This window comes from Ochotona princeps, chromosome 19 (genome assembly GCF_030435755.1).
Source record: "Ochotona princeps isolate mOchPri1 chromosome 19, mOchPri1.hap1, whole genome shotgun sequence".
Classification (NCBI taxonomy): Eukaryota; Metazoa; Chordata; class Mammalia; order Lagomorpha; family Ochotonidae; genus Ochotona; species Ochotona princeps.
In genome coordinates this window covers 26,441,664-26,455,099 of record NC_080850.1, presented here as the reverse complement: position 1 = coordinate 26,455,099, position 13,436 = coordinate 26,441,664, and the positions used below count along the sequence as shown (strand labels likewise).

The window sequence follows — 13,436 nt, the reverse complement described above, 5'->3', positions numbered from 1 at the left end:
TGGATGCCCCAGCCGGAGATGAGCCAATCCAAAGCCAGGAGCCAGGAGCTTCTTCCAGGTCTCCCACATGGGTGCAGGGTCCCAAGGCTTTGTGCTGTCCTCAACTGTTTTCCCAGGCCACAGGCAGGGAGCTGGAAGGGAAATGGATTAGCCAGGGATACAAAGCAGCACCCATATGAGGTCCCAGCGAGGATTTAGCCACTAGGCTACCGTGCTGGGCCCACAATTTCCCTTTAAAAAAAGATTTTTTGTGTCAATTATTGCTCCATATTGCAAGAAGTGCAGTGAGATACGCAACTATCCAATCAACACCAACAAGGGATGAACAAGAATGGGAACATGGGGTCCTTTTTCTTTACCACAAGTTTTGGCAACACCTACCACAAGCCTAAAGTATCTATACTACCCGATCCGAAGCCGGGAACCTGGAACCTCTTCCGGGTCTCCCATGCAGGTACAGGGTCCCAATGCATTGGGCCGTCCTCGACTGCTTTCCCAGGTCACAAGCAGGGAGCTGGATGGGAAGTGGAGCCACCAGGATTAGAACCGGCGCCCATATGGGATCCCGGAGCTCCTATAGATCAATACATAAAAGATTAAACTAATGGCCAGCACTGTGGTATAATGGGCTAAGTAGCTGTCTATAATGCTAACATCTAATATGGAAACTGATTCGCAAGCCCCAAACCAATTCTGATCCAGCGTCCTGTTAATGCACCTGGGAAATCACCAGGAAATGGCTCAAGTGCTTTGGCCCCGACACCCACAGGGAAGACCCATATGAAGCTCCTGGCTTTGGTCTGGCTCAGCTCCAGTCACTGGGGCCACTGTGGCTAGCTGGGGAGTGAAGCAGCAGGCAGAAGGTTTCTGGATCTTTCTCTGTAACTCTGCCTTTCAACCAAACAGAATCAATGTTCAAACTAATCAAATCAAGTTTCTGCACATCGTGGGCGCTGACCACTGCCAGGGCGGCACCCACCATGGGAATGTGGACTCAGGGGGGCCTGGGGATGCAGGTTTACAGGGGCCCTAGGGGATAGTGCTGGTGGGGGCATGCAGAGACCCGGAGCACACATGAGGCCACTAGAGAAAACATGGGTTTTCCCCTTGGTGCAGGTAAGCAAGGAGGCTGAGACCAAGCAGTGTGGAAGGGGGAACTGGAGGACCTTTAAGGGTCAGCCAATGCACCAGCCCACAGGGAGAGCCAAGCTGGGCTAGTTAGCATTGACCACCACTGACAAACACTCACTAGCACACACTAAAGCTAGGGCTAGGAGCCCACGTGGCAGGGCTAGATCACAATTCCTGCCAGAAGAGTCGCAACAGGGCATAGATAATGTTAGGTAGGCTGTGCCATGACACTAACCAGCATGTGAGAGAATCAGCTCTAGGGACAGAATCTTTGGAGGATATGTGGGCTTACCCCTGTGGAACTGCAATTTCTGCTGGTCAGCTTAAGAGTTGTGGGTAGTGATGGGCTGAGTTAGGCAAGACCATGAAACCCTTTAACACTCATGGGTACTGGGGTTGGGACAGGCCAGGCTGGTCCATGCTGCAGCACCCACAGGCAAACCCAAGAATAGGGTGTGGAACAGGCTGGGGTGCAACATCCACCAGTTCATACAAAGCCCAGGACAGAGGGGGCAGACTATGCTGGGTAAGGGCCTAGCACCCGCTGGCACATGTGAGACCTGAGTCTGGGAGTGGGCATGGTGGGGGAACTTGGGAAACTCCCCTGTTGGGATGTTGCTCCCACTGGTGAGCATGTGATTCAGGCCTGGGTGTTGGTCAGGAAAGAAAAGGTAGCTGCACCCATTGGCAAGTGTGTGGGGTGGTCCTGGAGGGAGTGGACTGGGCAAGGCTGGGCCTGAATCTAATAAAATTTCAAATCCTCTAGGACCCACTAATTCCATTTACCAGTATCCACCCTGGAGTAACGTTTACACATACACACAAAGAAGCTGTCACAAGGACATTGTTCATTACTGGAAATTTAAAACAATTTAAATGTACTTTAACAATCTGAAGTGCTCATTAAACCATGATGATATAATCATTCTATACAATAATTAAGAATACATTGAGAGATCAAGTAAGTATCAACAAAGCTAAATTTCTAAGACATATTTTAAGCTTTAAAAAACACACATACACTGCTTGGTGACATGTACAGCATAATACAACCAATGCTTTGTATTGTACTGTGGGTGGAAATTTCACAGAAGCACATTTTAGATTAATTATCACAAAGAGACAGAACCTTTTAACATTAAGAGACGCTCAAAAAAAGAATGGAACATACTCATATGTTGCCAGTGGGAGTATAAATTAATGCAACTTCTAAATGGAAAGCCATTTAGCAACATTTTATCAAGAACTAAAACAGACATTTTATTTGACCAGCAGGTTCACTCTTCAGTAATTATCCAAAAGGCATACCCCATGTGTGAGATGACACCTGTACAGATATATTCATATAGCACTAGTTTGAATAGAAAAATGTCTGCCAAATTCAGGACATTTTATCAATGGGAACTACAGCACATTCATATAATGAGATATTTGCACCAACTTAAGAAATTAGTTCCAAAGTTGGCTTATGTGGTCTGGTCACCTACATATGATGTTAAAATAAAACAAAGGTGCAATATAGTGTGTGTTTACAATTCTAACATTTGTCTATATTATAGACACATACACAGAAACACACAAGCAAGCAAGCAAGAAACATCTGGAAGGATATTGCCAAAATACTTACAGTGGTTACCTTCCAATGCTTGGGGTGATGTTATTCAGTTTTTTCTTTTATTATTTTGTACTGTTCATTTTTACAACGATTGTGATACTTTTTATTAATTTTCAATCTATTTTCATAATTTGAATGTTAATATGCTCTTAAGAACAGAGATTATGTTTGGGGTCAAGTAACAGTAGTTGCCTTTGAAGAAAGGAACTGCTTGGATGGAAAGCAGGCTAAAGTGTTTGCTGTTCAGATTCAAAGTGGGTAGGCAGCTTTGGATTTTGCATTATGTACATGGTACCTTATTCAGAAAGAATTCTTAAGGTGTAGGGGAATCATCATTGTGGCACAGCTAATGGAGCAGCTTTCTGTGAATTCAGGACAGGGGCCAGTTGAGTCACAGCTAATCCAGTTTGGATCCAGCTCCCTGATAATCACCTGGGAAAGCAGCTGAGGATGGCACAAGTGCTTGGACCACCGCACCCAAGTAAGAGACCTGGATGAGACTCCTGGCTCCTAGTTTTGGCCTGGTCCAGAGCTGACCATTGCAATCACCTGGTGAGTGAACCAGCAGGTAGAAGAACTCTCTCTCTCTCTCTGTCTCTCCCTGTGATAAATAAATCTTTTAAATTAAAATAAACAAACAAACTTTTAAGACAGAGCAGACTCTGTTTACAGAGATAAGCCCTCCTCTCTGGAAGTGTCCAGGAAGTGGAGGCAGCTTGGGTCACTGCTGAGCATGTTGCAGAAGAGCTGTAGGCAAACAGGTAAGACCCCAGACTAGCTGACCCTCAACATTCCTGCCAACCCTGGGGCTCTGTGATTTTTTTTTTCCTTCAAGTATAGGAAAGAAAGAAGCCAAAGGGAATGCATGTTAACATTCATTTGCTTACTCAGTGTTATTGGGGAAATACCTTAAAGTGCTTTCTCTGGGGCAGGTGCTGTGCCAGGAGGGCCACGTGTCCAGCCTGGTACCTTCTCAGGCCTCCTTTTCCTTTGAGAAAATCCAAGATAATCCTGGCTCACTTTCTTCTGCCCTCTTTGGGCATATGATGGTTCCAAACTCTCTCCTGTCTGTTGCTCACAGGGAGCTTATCAGAGGGGCTGCTCGTTCATATCTTTCTGTTTCCTTCAGAATGTCCTGGGTTTTGTTCTTCATGGCATGTGTCATAACTACAATTATTTGGTTTAATGATTCGTTTGTTGTCTGCAAACTGATTCTTAGTCACTGTTATGTCTGTAACACTTATCCTGTACGTAAGCAGGGACTCTGTCAATACTGAATCCCAAGTCACTGCTGATTACCTTCTCTGCGGTGACATCACCAATGCTCCCCACAGGGGAACACCTTTTTCTCAAGTTGTGCCTTCTGCCACAGTGCCACCAGGCAGCCTCTTACTTCACCTTGGTTTCATCTTCGTACCCAAACTCTCTGCCGCCCTCTCTTTCAAGGACCCAGAGAAACCTACTTGCTAATCCCAGTACAGTGTCAATTCAGATAAATGCACAGAAGTGGAAAGGAGGAGGCAGGTTCAAAAATATAATTAGGTCAAAATGGATCTACTAAATGTCAAAAAGAAATGAAAGCCACTTCTGTTTGTTATGTACCCTTTTCTTAATTCAGAGTAATAATTTTCAACATTTGATGGGCAAATGTCCCAGGATAGGAATCTAGATGGAGCAATCATGACAAGGAGATCTTCTTTTGCCCTCAAGTGTGTCACAACTAATTGCACAAGTGATTTACTTGAAAGAAAACTCTGTAGGAGAAGCAATCTATAATGAAGTCTGTTCAAGAGAGGGAAAGATACCCAAGAATCCCCACACTCCTCCTCAGGCCACTGGCAAGGCAGCTATGCAGACACTGGCCAATGTGTGCAAGGGGGGCAGGAAAAATAAGTTTGTGTGCAACAGAATGACAACACACACTCCCAGAGCAGGATCCAGACTCTGGCCAGTCTCCCTTAGCCCAAGGTATCCTAGCCTTTCTCTTATCAAAATAAATTTACTTGGAATTGAAGGAGCAAGACAGTTAAGCCAAAAAGGTCATAATCATGGAGCTAACTGAAGCATTTGCTTCTCCAATAGATAAGAACTTCGACGGTCAGTTTTGTCCAGAGGGATTTGCTTAGGAGAATTTCACATCAGAAACTCCACCCCCAACCCCCGCCAACACTTTCCCAGAAAGGAGTCGGGGGAGAAGCAGGGACTCATACTCACATCCATTAAAAGGGCAGTCTGAATGCAGACCGCACTGTCGGCCCTTTCCTGAGACACTTGCCTGCTCTATCAGGTGCAGGAATTTCTGTTTCCTCATTTTTTCCAATAAACTGGGTTAAAATTGCCTGTTGTCTGCTTGTTCATTGGCCACATTCTTTGATATCGATAGAGTAACTTTCTGGGGTTCCAATCAGCATTGCAGTGTACATAACAGGTGAGATTGTCTGGAATCTTTTTTAAAAACAATTCACTTGGAGCCACCATGAATTGAACAGAACAAAAGCCCACCTAGGAAAATAGTGGGGTACTATAATACCCAAGGTCCTTGGCTTCTCCTTCATGCTCAACTGGTGAAGAACAGGATATCTGTCCACATATCACTCTTCTCCCATCACTAGCATGCGCTTTGAAGCAATCATCAGAAAACCCATTCTCCTGGGTGACTTGAGTATTGACTGTGACAGTTGAACTGAGCAGTGAAGCAATGTTTAAGACAAAGAAGATGGCTGAGGAGTTGGCATTTGTTTGACCAATTTGTTAGGCACTCTTGAAATTAGGTAGCAGCCAGGACATGAACCAGCACCTATATGGGACGTTGGCACTACAGGGTGGAGGATTAGCCTATCATGCCACTATATTGGCCCCACTGCTTTATTCTTCATCATACCCTTTACGTAGGCATCTTTATTATCTTACATGTGGAAGCAGAAAAATAAACACCCAAAAAACTCACTCAAGGTGAAAGGCTAGTTAGGGGCAGAGTTAGGATTCAAGATGAAGTCTCTACGCAAAACAAACCTGTTCTGCTAACCACTGCATTATATTCTAGTGGAAAGTGCCCTGACGTTCTCCTAGTACCCAACAGTAAGCTATTACAGGAAAACTGTCCACTCTATCAGTCTGGGACCATCTCTACATGGCTATTCTACTGTCTCTGCACCTTGTTATGGTGTGAAAACCAAAGTCATCCAAACAGCAGAGAACAAAAATCCTGAGTGAGGCACAGAACAACAGAATGGCAGCAGTCCAGGGCCTGGTCACACACCGACTGCAGCGGAGTGGCAGGGAGACTTTTGGCTGAATGATGACGGGCTCAGAGCTTGAAGACTGATCTATCCTATGAGACCTTAGGACAGATTCAGACCTGGCCACAAAAGCCTGCAGAGGATGAAGAGAGTCACTGTTCTTCCAAAAGATCTGATCCAAGGTCTGTTGAATTTTGACCTTGAGAGATTCATCCTCACATATGAAATGATTCCCTACTCCTTCAAAAGAGCTTCTGTGACACAATTACTCTCTAGGCCGAGAGCATCGTGTGCTAGAAGGGGTTCCTGACATGGACCAGCAGTGGGTCATGACTATCCTGGGCACAAACAGAGGAGTGTGTTTTACACTTCAAACCCAGGGTAAAATGATGTAACTGGAGGACCATTTCTATTTCTCAGAACCAGTGTCTGAAAACATTTCAATCCATGGAGAAGGCTTACTTTGTAATTTTTCTTGTCTTTATGAGACTGCCGCATACTTTCCACAGAAACATTGAAAAGAGATAAGCAAAAAAGAAAATTAAAGTGACTCATTAGCCTGCCATCTGGAGACACCAGTCGTAAATAAAAACATTTGTATTTATATCCTCTCAGATATCTTTCAAGTCATTTCCCTCTGAGGGAAGAAAAATCGTGTTAATGTTCATAGCTGTGTGATCTTTTTATTTAACCTGAAAATATTTCTAGAACATCTTTCATTTCTTTAGAACGCCATTTTCTGATGGGATTTTTCATGCCTGTATAATAACTCACTCTGTGAATGCTCTCCGTTGAAAAGTTCACATCGTTCCAGGTTTCTACTATAATCAACCATGCTACAAAACTTAACGTTGCCAGTAAATCTTGGCGCAATTTTATTTTCTCAGAATAAACGCCTACAAATGTAATTACTAGGTCAAAATCTATGTAACCCTCGAGGTGCTTTCTATGCATATTGCTAAGCCTTTCACAGAGAAGATTGTGCCAATTTACACTCTCACCAGCGGTGAGCAAAGGCAGCCATTGTGTGTGCCTGTACAATAGTGGACTTTGCCACTGGGGGAAAAGAAAAAAAGAAAAACTTAATGGTAGCCCTACCTTTATGAAAGCATCCACGCTGCTGAAAAACAAGATTTTTCCAGCCAAGAAGTGCATTTGAATCACTGTAAGATTAGCCCTGTTACTCTTAACCCATTAAATTTCTCTCCTGGGGCCCTGATGTAGCTTTTCTACTCACTGACATCTTGGGAAAGAAAATAGCAAGGGGGAAATGGAAATGACAAAGGAAGAACATACACACTCTCCTATCTCTGCAGACGCTCAAGAGGCCGGTGCTCCAATCCCCACCAGTCTGGACAATCGCCGTGACTGTAGTCCTTCCACTGGCCCCACGGGCTGGCTGCTTTAGCACGGGGCTGGCTCCTCCGTGGCGCCTGGAGAACCAAGGACAGGGGTTAACTTAGAGAGAGAGCTGCTTCAGAAGCATAGGCAGTAGGCAAGGGAAGAATGAAAAACCACTGACAAGAACTCACTCAGTTTTGCCACAGCCCCATAACTCACAGCCCACGCCGCCTTTGCCATGCCCTCCTCCTCCTCCGCCATGCCCTCCTCCTCCGCCGCCATGCCCTTCTCCTCCTCCTCCGCCATGCCCTCCTCCTCCTCCGCCATGCCCTCCTCCTCCGCCATGCCCTCCTCCTCCTCCGCCATGCCCTCCTCCTCCGCCATGCCCTCCTCCTCCTCCGCCATGCCCTCCTCCTCCGCCATGCCCTCCTCCTCCTCCGCCATGCCCTCCTCCTCCGCCATGCCCTCCTCCTCCGCCATGCCCTCCTCCTCCTCCGCCATGCCCTCCTCCTCCGCCATGCCCTCCTCCTCCGCCATGCCCTCCTCCTCCGCCATGCCCTCCTCCTCCTCCGCCATGCCCTCCTCCTCCTCCTCCTCCATGCCCTCCTCTTCCTTCTCCATGCCCTCCTCCTCCTTCTCCATGCCCTCCTCCTCCTTCTCCATGCCCTCCTCCATGCCCTCTTCCTCCTTCTCCATGCCCTCCTCCTCCGCCATGCCCTCCTCCTTCTCCATGCCCTCCTCCTCCTTTCCATGCCCTCCTCCTCCCTCTCCATGCCCTCCTCCTCCTCCATGCCCTCCTCCTCCGCCATGCCCTCCTCCTCCTTCTCCATGCCCTCCTCCTCCTTCTCCATGCCCTCCTCCTCCTTCTCCATGCCCTCCTCCTTCTCCATGCCCTCCTCCTCCTTCTCCATGCCCTCCTCCTTCTCCATGCCCTCCTCCTCCATGCCCTCCTCCTCCTTCTCCGCCATGCCCTCCTCCTCCTCCGCCATGCCCTCCTCCTCCACCAGGACATCTCCTCCTGACTCTTTGCCCTGTCTTTCCACTCATGGCTTTATTATTCCAAATCCTTCCTCTCAAATTCAATACCCAGTCCGCTTCTATGGTGTTTCACTACAGTTAAGTTCACAAATTGGAAGCCAAGAGGTCTCAATTCAAATCCCAGCCTGCCAACTCCAGAAGCTGTGATCGTGGTTAAGAGGCTTAACCTCTCTGCTTTCCACTGGTTCAGATGAAAAAAAGAACTACTGTGGAGATTGAAGGACACGTAATTAGTTTACTGTGTCCAGAGGGTGCGGAACCAGGTGACCCTAAGTGAGCTGTGCCCTGAGGTTTTGCACTCTTGTTAAAGCGAGACTAAAAACTAACCAGACTGAGCATTCTGACGTACCATTCTGAACTGGGAAATGAAGACTCAGGGACCGGACTTCAAACTTAAGGTGAAAGAAACCTCCTCTTGCTGAAGCTCACTGGAGGCAACTACTGGGACACCTGGAGTAAGCCGCCCTGACCTCAGGCATGGGTCAAGAGTGGCCCAGGGATCCTGGCCTGGGTCTGCACACTGTGGTCATCACTCTACTTTGTGTGCTTCCTCAGCCTCATGAAGAATTTGTACCTCATGTTCTTTCACAGCGTGGTGTTTCCAACATGTTAGGATACAGCAAAAAGACCCTCACCACACATGGCCTTCAGAACACTGGGCCAGATAAACTCCACTGTTTACAATTCTATTCCTTTTGTTTTTTTAAAGATTGATTGATTTATTTATTTGGAAAGGCAAAGAAAGAGAGACAGAGAAGGATGTTTCATCTGCTGGTTCATTCCCCGAATGGCCACAATGGTTGGAGCTGAGCCAACGCTAAGCCAGAAGCCAGGAGCTTCTTCAGGTCTCCCATGTGAGTGCAGGGTCCCAAGGCTTTGGGCCATCCTCTACCACTTTCCCAGGCCACAGGCAGAGTAAACAGGAAATGGAGCAGCCAGGACACAAACCAGCACCCATATGAGATCCTGGACAATGCAAAGCAAGGTTTTAGTCACTGAGCCATTGCCATTAGGCCCACTGGCTACAATTTTAAAAAGAGACAAGCATTTGGTGATGCTGTTTGGGATGGCTGCACCCCATATCAGTGTGCCTCACTTTAGGCCCATGCTCTGCTGTTAAGTGCAGCTTCCTGCTAATATGTACCCTAGGGAGCAGCAGGTGGCTCAAGAACTTGGGTTTGTGCCACCTATAAGAGATCTGAACTGGACCCAGCGCGATAGCATAGTGGTTAAAGTCCTCACCTTGCACACGCTGAGATCCCATATGGGTCTAATCCCAGCGGTCTCGCTTCCCATCCAGTTCCCTGGTTGAAGCCTGGGAAAGCAGTCGGAGATGGCTCAAAGCCTTGGGACCCCACATCCACATGGGAGACCTGGAAGAAGCTCCTGACTCCTGGCTATGGGCTCTTGGCTCCTGGCTGTTGTATATGGAGAGTTCACCAACGGATGGAACATCTGTCTCCATCTCTTTCTGCCTCTTTGTCTTTCAAATAAATAAGTTAAAACAAACAAAAAACTTTCCACCTGATTTTGTACTAGAAACATACTTCTCCTGTAAAGGTTGTGACTGAAACAGTCACTGAATTGCAGCACCTGGAGACCAGAGTAGAACATACCTGACCATCCTTAAGGCAATGCAGAGCATTGTAGAAACAACTTGGGAGCTCTTGGAGTGCCTAACCTAAAGCTAACTATAGAATTTTATGATTTCAGAATATGGATCGTACTGTTCCCAACACTGAGATCCACATCTCATTTTTGTTCTACCAATTCTGTGTAAGTCCACACCTTCTCAAACAAGACATGCCCCCCAACCAACATCAGAAAGCCTGTTTTGGTTCCTTGCTGCTCTGCTTCCCATTCAGCTTTCTGCTAGCGTGCAGCCTGGGAGACGATGGTGGTTCAAGTCCTGGGGTGCTTGTCACCCGCATGAGACCCCGACTGAGTTCCACGCTCCTGGCCCAGGAAGGCCCTGTCCTGGCTGGTGCTGGCATGTTGGAAGCAAACTAGAAGGATGATCTTTATTAGTCTCTCTACCTCTTTGTCATTCTGTGTCTCAAATAAGATAAAAATAATTTCTTATATAAAACATTTACACCCGTGTGTTCCTATAAAAACGATAAATTATGAATTTATAAAAATCTAGTTTATCAATTTCATTGTCTAATTTAGAATTCACAAATATTTTTAAAAACATGCACATTCCCTTCCGTTGAAAAATTCCCAAGTATGAATGTGTTACTGACAGGTAGTAGCCAGTTGTAATTAAATGAGCTACTCAGATCCCAATAATTTTAAAGACAAAATTACAAAAATATTTTCACTTACCATACAGTAATATATACATATATAAGGATGTAACATATGGTCTAATCACATTTTAACATGTCAGTTATGATGTGTTAGGGTCTACTGCTGTGGGCTAAACTGTGTTCCACAAAATTCATAAGCTTTAGCCCCAGTCTCCAAGGTGACTGTATTTTGGAAAAAGGCCCTTAGGAAGTGATTAAAGTTAAATGAGGCCATGGTGGGCAGGGCAGGAACTGTGGCTAAGTAGGACTGGTGGCCTTCGAGAGGAGGGAGAAAACTCTTTCTCTCTGCCTCTCCACACACACACCTGGAAGACAGGCCACATGGCCACACTCTCAGGACAACAGGAGCGCCCTCGCCAGAAGCCAGCAATGCCTGTACCCTCAGTCCAGACATTCAGCCTCTAGGACCAGGAGAAAAATTAATCTCTTTGGGTTAAGCTACCCATTCACTCTATGGGATTTTGTCATGGCACTCTGAGCAGACAAAAACACCTACAGAGGTTTCCAACTGGGCCTGAAGCAGCTCTTTTTATGCATTTCCTATTTCCTGACCTCCATGGGAGCCCCTTGAGGACAGAAGATGGCACAGGCTCTTCCTCCCAGCAGCCAGCCCACTACCCTCTCATCTAAATGACGTAATTTTGATTGTGTTTCACCCTCTGGTGTGCACACAACTCTGAAATGTGAAGTGATGAAGTCAAAGCAGAGGGTGCCCAAAAGCTTTCTGCCTCATTCCACACAATCCAAGACACTTTCCTCTCACTGTGACGCCCACACGGCAGAACTTCCACCAGTGTGCTAACTGCTTCAATTGTGTCTGCTTTAGGGAGAGGGATTTATTTGGGCTGAGCTGCCTGGATTAGATTTTCCCCTGAAATGAACCACTTACGGTTTGCAACCATGGAATAGGATTTGTTATGTCTATCTTGGTATTATGTGCATAACACCTTTTATGATGGCAAGGAAGTCTATCTGCTAACCCAAATCAAACAACCAAGGGTACAGATTTTCTTTGGTGGACAAAAATACTAGGGGAAGGGTTGTTTTGTTTAACTTTGGACTGCAGAAGTACAGCATTTCTTTCTTCAACACTCTGAATCTTCGGTGGTTTTTTTATTAAAAATTCTTGGATGTATTCACATTAGCAAAAACATTTCAAGATTATTGCCCATGTGTCATAATTTCAACTACAGACAGAACTACTCTTAACTGAATAGCTTCTAGGCACCCAACACTTACTAATCCAGTTAAGAACTGAACTATTCAGGGGCAGTGACACTGATCAGCCTGAAGTAGCTAATGTAGCTTCCTGGACAGAGAACCCTAGGTCATCATGAAGAATAGCAATGCGTATGGAAATTGTGGGTCACTTGATGGCCACAGAGCTTTGCAAGACCAGAGAAAACTGTCCATTTACCATCAAATTCAGCCAGTTCTTCATTTAGTGGAATGCACCTAGATTTTGACATTCAGGCACATTAAAGTTGAAGTGTGGTTCAGCGGCATTCTGCTTCACATTGGAAAACTCAACCTGTCACAGCATTCAGTCCTGGTCTCTCTGCATAAAAACTGGCAGAGTGGGCATTTGGTGTAGCATATAGCATGCCTGCAACCTATTTTGAAGTAGCTGGGTTTGGGCCCCATCCCTAGCTCCTGACTAGAGCATCTTGCTCACATAGACCCTGGGAAGCAGCAGCAATGGCTCAGCAGGGTGATTTCCGCTCAATCATGTGGAAGACGTGAACTGAGTACCTACCTCCCAGCCTCAACCTCAGCCTCAGCCCAGAACCAACCATGTGGGGATAGGAGAAGTAAACAGACAGAAGATTTCTCTCCCCTCCCCAAAGCCTTTTTGCCTTTCAAATAAAATGCAAAAGCTCCTCAGCTCCCATGACTGTTAAAGAAGACCCGGTACCCAGCACACTGCAGGTACGCAGCCAGTGACAGCGATGGATTTTTTGGTAACTTCAGGGTCCCATACATTTAGTTGGAATATTCTGTATATGACAGAACTTCATAAATTTCATGAGAATATTAAACACACACATTTTCCACATTTTCCATATTTTTGAAGACCCCCTCCTACTTATCTCAAAAACAAAGAAAGCAGAAAAGGGATCTGGGCCAGAACCTCGGTTGTCATGTGGTCCTCAAATACTTTAAAACTTCGTCAAGATGACCAATCATCCTGGTTTGGCTAGGACTACAGGTTTTACCAGATGGGGACATTTTAGTGCTAAAACCAAGACAGTCGGTTGGAAGCAGAGGAAGTTCATTCATGGACAGGAGGTTGACTTTACACAAAGCCATAATCCATCCCTCACGAGTAACTGTGTCAGGAAAGGGAGGAGTACACGCCCCTCCTCAACTCCAACCCCGTCATCTCCTAACAGATGCGCCCCTTCCCCAAGGCACAGGCCTCACGGCAAGGACTTGGGCCTCGGGTTTCACAAACACTGTTCCGGGATTCATTCTGCCTTCCACTCAGGCCTCTTGATCATTTCAGACTCTTAATGGAAGCCAAAATTCTTCACTTGATTTCAAAGAGGTGGAGATTACTGGCAGGCACCAGAAATAAAGTCCCACTTGGTTAGGGTTCAACATTTTCAGGGAGGAAAAGACACCCTTTCCTCTGAGCCAGCCATGCTCTTCTCAGCAGCCAAGCAAGCCCAAAATGAAGTCATCAACTGCCCCCTTTGGGAGCACACATGGAATCACTTAGCAAACACAGTCTGCCCAGGCCCCGTCTTCTCCCTGGAT

General features: G+C 46.3%; 1 protein-coding gene across 3 annotated transcripts in view; it reads right to left on the bottom strand.

Moving 5' to 3' along the window:
• Nucleotides 1-13,436, bottom strand: part of PLAC8L1 (PLAC8 like 1) — a 37,959-nt gene that overhangs the window by 24,234 nt on the left and 289 nt on the right. For all 3 annotated transcript variants that reach the window (XM_058677279.1, XM_058677280.1, XM_004586670.3), the window contains exon 2: nt 7,282-7,418. In XM_058677279.1, the coding sequence (XP_058533262.1) occupies nt 7,282-7,418 (137 nt within the window). The remainder of the gene's footprint in view (nt 1-7,281; nt 7,419-13,436) is intronic.